At 44.3% G+C, this 12,500-nt stretch overlaps 1 protein-coding gene and 1 long non-coding RNA gene across 8 annotated transcripts in view; one reads left to right on the top strand and one right to left on the bottom strand.

The window, feature by feature from the left end:
* LOC123503310 (chitinase-like protein PB1E7.04c) overlaps positions 1 to 12,500 on the top strand; it is a 55,756-nt gene that overhangs the window by 41,835 nt on the left and 1,421 nt on the right. For 4 of the 7 annotated variants that reach the window (XM_045252981.1, XM_045252979.1, XM_045252982.1 and 1 more), the window contains exons 7-10: positions 1 to 159; positions 1,270 to 1,434; positions 2,192 to 2,435; positions 2,548 to 6,146. The exon at positions 1 to 159 is cut by the window's left edge. In XM_045252981.1, coding sequence (XP_045108916.1) covers positions 1 to 159; positions 1,270 to 1,434; positions 2,192 to 2,435; positions 2,548 to 2,990 — 1,011 coding nt within the window. In that variant the 3' untranslated portion in view covers positions 2,991 to 6,146. Of the gene's footprint in view, positions 160 to 494; positions 563 to 1,269; positions 1,435 to 2,191; positions 2,436 to 2,547; positions 6,147 to 12,500 lie in introns of those variants that run through there. The other 3 variants (XM_045252983.1, XM_045252984.1, XR_006674406.1) reach the window with 2 other exon arrangements.
* LOC123503317 overlaps positions 11,280 to 12,500 on the bottom strand; it is a 13,238-nt gene continuing 12,017 nt past the window's right edge. The window contains exon 2 of the long non-coding RNA XR_006674411.1: positions 11,280 to 11,608. This is a non-coding gene — a long non-coding RNA (uncharacterized LOC123503317). The remainder of the gene's footprint in view (positions 11,609 to 12,500) is intronic.

Genomic DNA, 12,500 nt, shown 5'->3' with positions numbered 1-12,500 from the left:
GGCTGGGATTGTCGTGAGTGCGCCAACTGCGGCGTGTCCAGCACTCCCCTGTGGCGCCGCGACTACTTCACCGGCCACTACCTGTGCAACGCCTGCGCCCTCTACAACCGCAGCAACGGCGTCAACAGGCCCCTCGGCCGGACTCCCACGCGCCGCCCAGTAAGTTCCTGCGGCATGGAGGGCTCCACTGCCGCCCCCGGCCATGCCCTCCCTGCACGTCACCGCCACAGGAGGCACAGCCACAGCCCTCCGCTGCACGTGCATTCCTAGCGGCTTCAGTCTCATGCTCTACGCCATGCCCGGCGCCCTTCGCCTCTCCCCGCCCCCTGCATATTTATCAGGGGGTGGAGGGAAGGCCGCGCCCCGTTCATTTCTGAGGCCTGAGTTACTACAGTGGCCTTGCTGTCTGTCTGTCTGTCTATTTCTGTCTGTCTCTGTCTTGCCCCCTGTCTCTGCCTCCCCTGCCACTAACTCCTCCCGTTTGCTTGTTGCAGTGGACGACTACTACCCCTACTACGGCCTCCAGCCTCGGAGCTATGATACCATGAAGAGCAGGAGACTGGTAGGTCATGCCTTCCCCCACCCCGTCCCTCCCTAACCCCTGCTTGCTTCCCATCCCTCGTTCAACACTTCTCCCTTCTCTCGCCTCCATCCCTCGCCCTCACTCCCATGCTTGCCTCACGCTTACCCTCCTGCCTGGCGCCGCTTGTGTGCTCTCTGAGGTGGTGTGAGGTTAGGTCAGCTGAGTGTACCTTGATTGGTGAAGATTTAACGTAGTGAGTTTGTTCTTTGCAAGGTTTGATTTGTCGTCAGCTTTGGAATAGCATACACTAAAACGTCTGATTTGTGACGATTTTTTCTTCTTTTCCTAATCGCATCAGGAGCTTCCTTTACCTGATTTCATTGTGATTTTTATGAGTGATTCAATGATTCAGTGACTTCATTCATGCACATGTACTGAGATCTGATAAAAGGGAACTAGAGCATAACTAAATAAAAACAATAACAATAGAGTAACTTATAGATGAAGAAAATAACAAAAGAACCTAAACATAATTTTAAAAAATCGACAATAGAAAATCAGCATAATTATTGAGCACAGCATTTACATAATAACAAACAACAACAGATACTGACCATAACTTCTCAATAAAAACAACATCAATAGAGAACCTGAACATCTAACTAATGATAAAAACAACAAACAAACACTGAAAATAACAAGACAACACCAGAAAGAACACTAACAAACACTGTGCTTCTCATCAGTCTGGGCAGCGGCGGTCCAGCCAGATCTGCACCAACTGTCACACCACAGTCACCTCCCTGTGGCGCCGCAACAGCCAAGGCGACCCGGTGTGCAATGCGTGCGGTCTTTACTTCAAGCTGCATAACGTGAACCGCCCCATCACCATGAAGAAGGAGAGCATCCAGGTAAGCCTCACACATTCACTCACCTGTCCAGTTTGTTTGAGAGATTCACTAGTCAAGAGCAGCAAAGAGAGAGGAAAGGTTCATTATCTTAAGGTGTCGGTCATCATAAAGGCAACAGGGTCATTCACAATTTGAGGATAAGGTTCCATCAGTCTTTTCTTATACATGTGAGTCAGTCAAGGAGGGAAGAAGAGTGAAAATAGCTGCATGATCCTCTGCCTCCATAAAATAGTTAAAATAGAGAAGATTTATGGCTTTACTATTTCATTCGCAACTGAAGAAGAATAAGTCAACGAAGATTTACTGATTAATTTGTACCTCTCTAGAAAAAAAAGTTGAAAAGAAAAAAATATATTGTTTGGGTATTCATTTGATGAGTGTACAGTACCTGCCGCTGTGCCTCTTCTCTTGACAAAGTTCCCTGCCTTCATTACTGTGTTACCTTGTGGAACGGTCAAAGGTGCCACCGTAGTACAGTGGAACCATGCGTGCTTTGCGGTCTGAGGGGTCTCCAAGCGCACGGGTTCGAATCCTGTTCACGGTCCGAGTGTAGGTTGGGCTTCCTCACTCGGGGCAACGGTTTCCTAGCGGGTGGGCTTTGAGATTGGAGGTACCACAAAAAGTACCCCATTTAGCCCAGAAATTCCCGTAAAAGCCCACATGGTATGAATAAATAAAAAAAAAGGTGCTTTCTGCTTATGCCTGTACGTGCACCGTCGCCAAGTAATCAGTGTGACTCCTCCTCTTACTCCCGCAGACAAGGAAGAGGAAATCCAAGAACAGGAATGACAGCAAGCAATCCTCCACCTCCTCCTCTTCCTCTTCCTCCTCCACCTCCTCCTCTGCTACGATTGGCGTCACCACCACCTCCTCCACCATTACCTCCTCCTCTTCCTCTAATTCCACAACTTCCTCCTCCACCTCCGCCACTGTCCCCGCCACCAGCTCCTCCACCTCCACCATCTCCTCCTCCAAGTATCAGCCGTCCTCCTCGCCCTCAGGTAAGTGTGTGTGTGTGTGTGTGTGTGTGTTTGTGTGTGTGTGAGGATGGTGGCGGTATATCTGAGCAGTGTCACCAGTACTGCCGCGTCTCACCTCACCTTTCCTCCCCAGCCAGCTTGTTCGCCATCAAGACGGAGCCGTCCCTGACCTACCCAGCCATGTACAGCACCGGCTCCCCGTCCTCCCCCTACAGCCAACACGTGTCCTCGCCCACCGTCTCCTCTGCTTCCCTGCTGGGCGCCAACATCCCGTCCATGCTGCCCACCTACTCCCTGCCCAGCGTGAAGACTCCCCCCACCTCGGTGTCCGCAGTGGCATCGTTGTCTTATGACGTGAAGGACGAGCCCTTGTCTCCCCGAGCCACCAGCGGCCTGGCGGACCTCCCCAGCCTGGCCCAGAACCACACCATCGCCCACCAAGTGGCAGGGGTCGCCAATGTCGCCACGCGGGGCGCTGCCATGCAGGGGACTTCCGTGGGTCAGACCCAGCTGCCCATTTCCGTGTCCGCCGCTCGGGCCTGTCTTCTGTGGCTCACTACGCCTCTCCGGGGGTGATGCTGCCTCATATCGTGGCATCCGGCACCCTGAGCGCTGGCCTACAGGGCCACCCCTCCCCGCTATCCCCCACCGCGCACCAGCACTCCCTGGAGCACCTCTCGTGGAAGGGCAAGTGAGTAGGCAAGCCCGCGCTGGCAGGGCGCCGCCATGGCTCGGGGGCGGCACGGTGCTTGTCTGCTGACCTCCACTGATCCGAGAGAGAGACTTCAGGGTGGCGCGGCGGACGGAGGTTAGAGCTGAGACGCTGATCCCCTGTGAGGAGCCCAGGCCCCCGGTGTGAGGCTGCGGGGCCGCGCGCCACCTACCCGCGGCCTGCTGGGGCTGCGGCACGAGGCAGCGCCACCACCGCCACCACCACCACTACCACCGCCACACTACCATTACCACCATTACTGCCATTCCCACTACGTCAGGAAGTTAGATATTCCATTATAAACTTCAACAGAGAGAGAGAGAGAGAGAGAGAGAGAGAGAGAGAGAGAGAGAGAGAGAGAGAGTTTCAAGTGGCCGGAAAGTGCAACTCTAAATACAGTTCAAGTGTTTCACTGTGTGTGTGTGTGTGTGTGTGTGTGTGTGTGTGTGTGTGTGTGTGTGTGTGTGTGTGGGCGCGCGCGCGCGCCCGCATATATAACTGTTAATGTTCTTGTACAGCCAACTTGTGAAGCTTCCATTTAATATTTTATTTATTTGTGAGTGATTTTTAACTTTCCTAATAAGTCCGTGAGGCTTAGCCTTGTCTTGCCCCGTCACAGGGTAGCGGTGGTGGTGGTGGTGGTGGTGTTGGCGGCGGTGGTGGTGGTGGTGGTGAGATGTGTGCTATTTTGGTATTTGTGAGAGAGAAGCAGATTCATTGCTTATTTTGTTTTAAGATTTAGTAAGTCTTTAGTGTGATGATGATGATGATGATGATGATGATGATGATGATGATGATTTTATACTCGCTAAGTGAAGTGATTGTAACCGCCATGGGCCGCACATTAGCCGTGTCTGGTGTGGCGTAACGCGTCATGGATAGATTGTGTCTGTGTGAGTCATGGTGGGCTGGGCAGGCCGCCTCGGGAGTGATGGGTTGTGTTCTGGGACACTCTGCGCTCACCACCACTCCTTTCAAGCGCTACGGAAATGATCAGCCAGGTTTTCAAGAGCTTTTTTCTGTTAATAATGTAGAAATCTTGTTAATATTTTTTTTTTTTATGTAGGAGGGACAGCTGGCCAAGGGCACCAAAATATGAAAAAAAAAGACCCACAATGTTGCCAGTTCCTAATAGATATGGGAGTTAGCCAATATCCAGGACCGTAAAAACACCCTTGAAAACCATTGTAACCTGACTAAAGCCTATTGAAAGCAGTGGCGGTGCGGCGCAGGAGTGTTTCAGAGCACACTTCCCGAGGCGGCGGAGGGCTTGGCGTGCCGCGTAGGAGGGCATGGCATAGCGTAGTGTTCTAGTCTGTAGGTTACGTGTTAAGTCTTTGCGTTGTTCGTTGTTCGTTCGGTCCAAGAATTTCTGTGGCGTGTCCTCACCTGTGTTCTCCACCCGACCGGCCACCAAGGCCATGCTTGTGCTGAAGTTTGGTGCTACAGAGCGGAGGTGGGGAGTGGACCTGGGACCCAGTGCTGCAGGGCGCCGGGCAGGCTGATGCAATACTTATGGCCCCGCCTATAATGATGAGTCAAGCCAAGACCTGACCTGACCTGATGTAACCTAACCTAACATAAAGTAACTTAATCTGAGCTAAAAATAACTTAGCCTCACCTCGAGCACCGGAGGGACGAGTCAAGTTCATTTGGTGCTGAATCCATAAAGTTGAATGCTAATAATAATAATAATAATAATAATAATAATAATAATAATAATAATAATAGTAATAATAACAATAATAAAATAAACGATTATGACTGAAAATCTATAGAACAATACAGTACAGTGGAACCATGTGTGCTTTGGGGTCCGAGGGATCTCCAAGCGCACGGGTTCGAATCCTGTCCACGCTCCGAGTGTAGGTAGGGCTTCCTCACTCTGGGCAACGGTTTCCTAGCGGGTGGGCTTTGAGATAGGAGGTACCACAAAAAGTATCCCCTTTAGCCCAGACATTCCCGTGAAAAGCCCACGTGGTATAAATAAAAAAAAAAAAAACATATTACTTGATAAATAAACCAAACCAATGAAGAACACCAGAGAGAGAGAGAGAGAGAGAAGCACATTAATTACACCTCTAGAATACAAGGAAATGTGCAATATACTCTTTCTGAACCTCAAACACATCAATCTTTTCACTAACAAATCTTCTACAGTAAAATCAAAACCAGTGCCACCAAAGCAATGCAAAAACTGGTCTTAAGGTCTCATAAATGCCATAAAAAGTCTTAATAAAAGGTCTCAAAAGGTCCATTCCCTCACTCGCATCTTCAATATAAGTTTTTTCCACCCTTTTTCCCCAACTTCCTTCTACCAAGACCAACCCAGGGCCCCTCTCTCACCCACGCCCCTCCTGTGTGTCTGTGTGTGTGTGTGTGTGTGTGCGTGTGCGGCGGGCGTGGGTGGCGTGACGGGCGGGGATGGAGTTAGCGCTTAAGAAACTGTGTCAAATTAGTGATAAGGAGATGTTAATGAGGGAGCGACAAGGTGAAGGAGAGGCGGGGCAGGTGAGGCCAGATAAAGGTTCATTAGGTGTTTCTTACTTAATTAAACTGGTGAGGGAAATTTGAGGTGAGTGACTAGGATGATGATGATGATGATGATGATGATGATGATGAATAAGATGATAATGGTGTATTTATATGAATGTGATGATCTTGTGTCACGTTTAGGGGTAAATTGTGAAACGTATTGGGCTTTCACCAAGACTAATTTCCAAGGCCACAGGAATGATTTGCCGGGTTCCCAGTACTGTTTTTTCTGTCAGTAATGTAGAGGAAGTGTTCACCTTTCACTAAAACCATGAAAGCATCCTTATAAACCTGTGTAACTTCACCTACAGACTCTTGAAATTAGTAAAGACAAAAGTGTTGGGAATAATGGTTCTTGTATATTGCCTTCTCGCCCAACAACCCTGCCTCCATCCTCTCCCTCGTCCCTCCTGCCACGACCATGCTGTGCCTATCTGTATCCTACTTTTATGAGAGATAAGATGAGATAAAGGATGTGTTAGTAACGGAGTCTTTCATTATCACCCTAACGACGCTGCTGCTGCTGCTGCTGCTTCCGACTCGTCACTCTGATAGCACGCTGATTATCTGGAGTCTGTCAATAATCACCGGTAGTTTTTCTATTTTTTTATCTAAGCATATTTTTGCATTATAGCTAATCTTGAGTGTGTGTGTGTGTGTGTGTGTGTGTCAATACTTTCGCTGCGTCATTTTTTTTTTCCCTACAAACTACATCAGCGTTTGCCAATTAACCTTTTTCCGACCATAGCACCCTCTGTTGTCATGTCTAAGCACATGAAGCACCCCCAACAGATATCTTGTTATTAGAAAGATAAAAGAAAGTGAAGTGTGTGCATTACTTCCCAGCATCTCCTTATAACTGATTTCAACACACCGGGCTGGGAAACGCTGATCTGCATCTTTTAAGAGACATTTTTCCATTGCAAATCACCAATAGTCTTGTAGCCCCAGTAAGTCAGAAGTGAGCCTGTTGTTTGCTTCCTCTCCTGTGTAACGCAAAACAGTTTATTTCACTTTACTTTCAGTCACGCACGTTATTCATTTTGCTTTGATATTTATTGTTAGTTTACTGTGCTGAGAATGTTCCAGTGAAGGGATTAATGAGGTGGGTATTTATTTTGCTCATCAAATGCAGCTGTTATAGAAAATTTAGTCCGGATGCCAAATCTGAGGAAGCGGAAGAGCGTGTCTGGAGTTTTCATGGTAGAAAGTAGTAGTAGTAGTAGTAGTAGTAGTAGTAGTAGTAGTAGTAGTAGTAGTAGTAGTAGTAGTAGTAAAGAGAAGACATGCAAAGGAAAGAAAAGAAGGAAGAATATGAGAAGTTGAAAGAAGAACAAGAAAAAAAAGAAAGAACAGAAAAATAATGATAACTGTAGTAGCAGTAGTAGTAGTAGTAGTAGTAGTAGTAGTAGTAGTAGTAGTAGTAGTAGCAGTAGCAGTAGTAGTAGTAGTAGTAGTAGTAGTAGTAGTAGTAGTAGTAGTAGTAGTAGTAGCAGTAGCAGTAGTAGTAGTAGTAGTAGTAGTAGTAGTAGTAGTAGTAGTAGTAGTAGTAGTAGTAGTAGTAGTATAGTAATGAAATGATAACAGTAAACAACATAATCATCTTCATCCATCTCCTTCACCTTCTCTTCCTCCTCGTTAGCATCACCTCTCATACTTCCCTCGGTTTACCTTCTACCAATGAGGGTCAGTGAGTGAGGGGAGCCTGGCTGGCCTAGGTAGCCCTCACTCCCCTCACACACATATATTTAGCCCACCCACTCCTTCCTTATCGCCTTGTTTATACACACTAGTTCCCCTCCCCACTCTCTCTCTCTCTCTCTCTCTCTCTCTCTCTCTCTCTCTCTCTTCCTTCACTCCACCTCCTCCTCTACTCTGCCTGTTACCTCTTCCTCCTCCTTTGCACTTTCAACCTCCATCACCACCATTACTAGTACGTGCTTCCTCCTCCTCCTCCTCCTCCTCCTCCTCCTCCTTCTTCTTCTTCTTCTTCTTCTTCTTCTTCTTCCAGCAAAGCCATTATTTTTCTTGCTTTATTTGTATTTTTCTATATTCTTTTCCAAAACTTATTCTCCTCCTCCTTTTTCTTCTTCTTTATCTTCTTCTTCTTCCTTCTTCTCCTCCTCTTACTTACAATTTCTTTACTTTTTTCCTGCATTAATTTCTCTTTTCTCTTCTGTCCCCTCTCTCTCGTCTCCTTCTCTTCCTCCTTTTCCTCCTCTTTCTTCTCCTTCCCTCTCCCTCGTTCATTCGTTATTTTTTTCCGTCATCCTTCCTTCACGCTTTACTTCCTTTATTCCTCCTCCTCCTCCTCCTCCTTCCAACATGTGCATTATTTTCCTTCTAACAACATTTACTACCTCCTAACTACCTCCTAAGCCTCTCTCTCTCTCTCTCTCTCTCTCTCTCTCTCTCTCTCTCTATTTATAAAAGCTCTTACCTTCTATCAACCTTCCTCTCTTTTATCTATATCTTCCGTTCCTCCTGGCTTTTAAACTCTCCCCTCCTCTCCTCCTCCTCCTCCTCCTCCTCCTTCGGCCACGCGCCACGAGACTCCTCCTCCTCCTCCTCCTCCTCCAGGTGAAGGGAGGTGGCGATAGCAGTGATAGGACGCATTAGCCTGACGAGGGGAGCGCCGGCCCCTTGATAACATGTTCCTCCCCCATCTCTCTCTCTCTCTCTCTCTCTCTCTCTCTCTCTCTCTCTCTCTCTCTCCTACATTTAACTTTAATTTACTTTATTTATCATTTTCATACTTTTCTATCTCCAATGAATACGAAATTGATAAAGTGCACAAAGAGAGAGAGAGAGAGAGAGAGAGAGAGAGAGAGAGAGAGAGAGAGAGAGAGAGCTGGATAGTTACATCACCACCGCTGCTCAAAAATTATGGAAACTGTCTCGCATGTTAGTCTCTTCAGTACCAGGACGCGTTTTCTTATTCTTCTTACTATTTGGTGATTTTACACAGCTTGAGACACTTCTGTAGGGACTGAGATAGTGAACACTGCTGTCATTAATCTTCTGACCTTCATAGACCCTTCGTAATCTAAACAAAATCGTTCAGTCATACCCCAAACTCATGGTAAATATTGTCCCGGTACTGAAGGGGTTTAGAACATTTGGCACATTTAGTTTAGATGTCTTTGATAGAATCCACACATTTTCTACACGCCTCATCCATCCATTCATTCATTTTTTTTTTCATTTATACCATGTGGGAGCTTTTCACGGGATTTTCTGGGCTAAAGGGGATATTTTTTGTGGTACCTCCTATCTCAAAGCCCACCCGCTAGGAAACCGTTGCCCCGAGTGAGGAAGCCCAACCTACACTCGGACCGTGGACAGGATTCGAACCCGTGCGCTTGGAGACCTCTCGGACCCCAAAGCACGCATGGTTCCACTGTACCACGGCGGCTCATTTCTTGTTAGCTAATTAAATACCAAGTTTATAAGTAATTAGTATTTTATTTTCTTCTTTAGTCTGCATAATTTTAGACAATACATAAATAATCATTGAGAAGAGATACAAAAAAGATAGCAAGCCAATAATAATAATAATAATAATAATAATAATAATAATAATAATAATAATAATAATAATAATAGGTAATTAATTAAAAGGTCTAACAAAAATAAGGACTTTCATCTTCTTTCTCTTCACTTCATCTTTACCAATTAAGAGTTAAAAAAAAAAATAAGCAAAACCTCGAAATAAATATAGAAAAGCAAATCAATGAAATGAATAAACAAAACAATGAATAAGTATCTTTTTATCTTTAAAGGAAAAAAACTGTTAAGCAAAATAAATAAATAAATAAATAAATAAATAAATAAATAAATAAATTCAAAACTCACTAATTAAAAAAAAAGAAAATGGAAGAAAGGAAAGGAAAGGAAAAGAAAACGAACGAAAAGGGAAATTAAACTCAAAACTCATTAAATAGAATAAAAAAAAGGAGGAAAAGGGAAATAATGCACAAACAAGAACTGGAAACTACAATAAAAGATGGTGAGTGAAAAAGATCAAGAAAAATGGTGAATGGAGAAGAAAAAAATAAAGAAGGGTGGATTAAGAAAATAAAAATGATAAATGAAGAAGGAAATAAAAAAAATGGAAAATAAAGAAAATAAATGATAGTGAATGGAGAAGAAAATTAATGATGGTGAATGAAGAAAATGAAAAAAAATGAAAAATAAAGAAAATAAGGAAAATTATAAAAGTGAACGAAGAAAATGAAAAAAAAAATGGAAAATAAAGAAAATAAAAGATAGCGAATGAAGAAAATAAAAAAATGGAAAATAATGAAATGAAAATGAAAAAATTGAAAAATAGAAAATACAAGATGAAAAATAATGAAAATGAAAAAAAAGGAAAATAAAGAAAAAAAAAACAGTGAATGGAGGAGAAAAAGGCAAAATGGAGACAAAACTCGCTTGAAGAATGAAAGGCAGAGGAAAATATTAAAGAAATGCAAGAAAAAAGAAAGAAAAAAAAGAAAGAAAAGAAAAGAAAAGTACAGAATAGAACGCAAGAGGAAAAAAAAGTAGAAAATTAAATAAATAAACAATAAAAAAAACGAGCAAAACTAATGAAAACAACAAAGAGAACAAAAAACGGAGGAGGAAAAAAAGAAAAAAGAAAACTGAAATCAAATCAAAGCGGAAACTGTACTAGAAATCCTCTCTCGCCGCCACCACCACCACCACCACCACCACCACCACTCAAGGGCGCAGGAGAGAGAGATGACAGAGTGAATTTTGACATGATCTGATATTTTACAGTGGTGGTGGTAGTGGTATAGAGTCCTCCTCCTCCTCCTCCTCCTTCCTTCTCCTCTTCCTCCCATCAGAAGGTGGCGCGTGCAGAGTTGCCCCGCCCACTAACGATCAGTATGGGCGTGGCGTGGGCGGGGCTTCCTATTGCTGTCAGGAGTGGGCGGAGGGTGTTTATTTATGAGAGAGAGAGAGAGAGAGAGAGAGAGAGAGAGAGAGAGTTTGATCTGTTCTATTTTCTCTATCACCTCTTTTTCCTCCTCTCATTCATCATCATCATCATTATCACTATCGTCATCATCATCATCAGCAGCAGCAGCAGCATCTCTCTATCTCTACTTCTTCTTCTCGTTATCATTACTCTCACCATCATCATCATCTACCGTTGTGCCCTTCTAGTACGGCCCAGACAACACCTGCAGGGATATGACACACACACACACACACACACACACACACACACACACACACACACACACACACACACACACACACAACCTGCAGGGCGTGGCTAGCATTGCAGGCGTCCAGATCTCATTAGTCATGGCATGGGAGACACGTGTGGACAGGTAACGACAGGTAAGGAGAGGTGCACAGGTAAGAATAGGTAAAGATCAATAGATGTATGTAAAGACGTACAGCAACAACAACAACAACAACAACAACGACAATAACAACAGCGACAACAACAATAGCCACGATAACGATAACAGGAAAGTGATTATCGTTACACAAACACATTTTTTTCGTCGTTACATTTTTAATACATCGTCAGTGAAAGTACAGAACACAGGGTCAGTCATGTCAGATACGAGGAATAGTATTGAATTATTGTTTTTATTGTCTTTGCTGATTCTTTTCTCTTTTTCGTTTTCTTTAGCCTTTTCATTTATCTTTTATAGTTCCAGTCCAAGTGTCAATTTAATAGTGTTCTAATATTCATACATCTTTTTTTTTCTTCGTTGCAGACTAAATGTATCTCACGTTTATGCTTTTCATTCATAACATATTTTTTTTCAGTCATTTTCCTTCCTTCTAGTTTCCTCTATCTATTATTCTTAGAGATGTTGTTTCTGAGTTTAGTTTTCCAGTACAGCAGCCACGCCAACATCACCGCGTGCACACAAACTCCTCTCTTCTGACCACTGCACGTCACTTGCTCTCCGGCGCGTCACTGGGAAAGGACGGAACGAAAGAGACAGCAAGAAAGAATAAATCAACACTTACGTACCTTTAACACACACACACACACACACACACACACACACACACACACACACACACACACGATAACAAAGACCAGCGAAAAATGAGTAACTTTTTTCTCCTTCAATTTTTCGTGTGATGAGTTTTTGATAAGAGTCGATACTGTGTTGTTGCTTCACCATTATTCAAGTGTCATCCATGTCCTTCTCTTCCTTGTTTCTCTCCTCTCTTCTCGTGTTCCTTTCTTCTCCCTCTCTTTATCAAACATCCCTGTCTTTCTTTTCCTTGTTCCTCTCCTCTTCCCTTCCCTTCTTCTCTCTCTTTATCAAACATTTCACCCACTCTCCACAATTCCTGACTTCACTGTGACAATAAATACGAAAAGAAGGCGAAAAATAATAATAAAGAACACGAGGAGAGAAACGAAATCATCACCCGTTTTCTTTTTCCCCGCAAAACGAAATGGGTAACTTCTCTAAATTTTCCAAGACGCTTATTTTTTCCTTCCGTCTCTTTCCGTGTCTCTGTGCGTGTGTCCTGGTTCCCTTCGCCGCAAGAGTCACCCTCCCTACTGACTCCCAGCCTTCTTCTCCTCTCTTTTATTCCCGCTTTATCAAGGTCAACGTAAAACAAAGATATGATAAATGCTATAAATGGTGAGAGAGAAAGATAGTCAACCTACGATAGTTCAAGTCCCGCCCTGGCCCTTGATTGGCCTATCGCGCCCCCAGAGCCACCCCAAAGAAAACGGAATGGTGACGCTGTAAGGGGAGACCATTCTAATTTGACATGTCCTCGTCCCTAAGCCTACATAATTCTCGGGTGATGCTATATAGGCCTACAACGTTATTTCGGCTTCA

This window comes from Portunus trituberculatus, chromosome 13 (genome assembly GCF_017591435.1).
Source record: "Portunus trituberculatus isolate SZX2019 chromosome 13, ASM1759143v1, whole genome shotgun sequence".
Taxonomy (NCBI): Eukaryota; Metazoa; Arthropoda; class Malacostraca; order Decapoda; family Portunidae; genus Portunus; species Portunus trituberculatus.
Note: the sequence above shows the minus strand (reverse complement) of the source record. Positions and strands in the feature narration are given on the sequence as shown.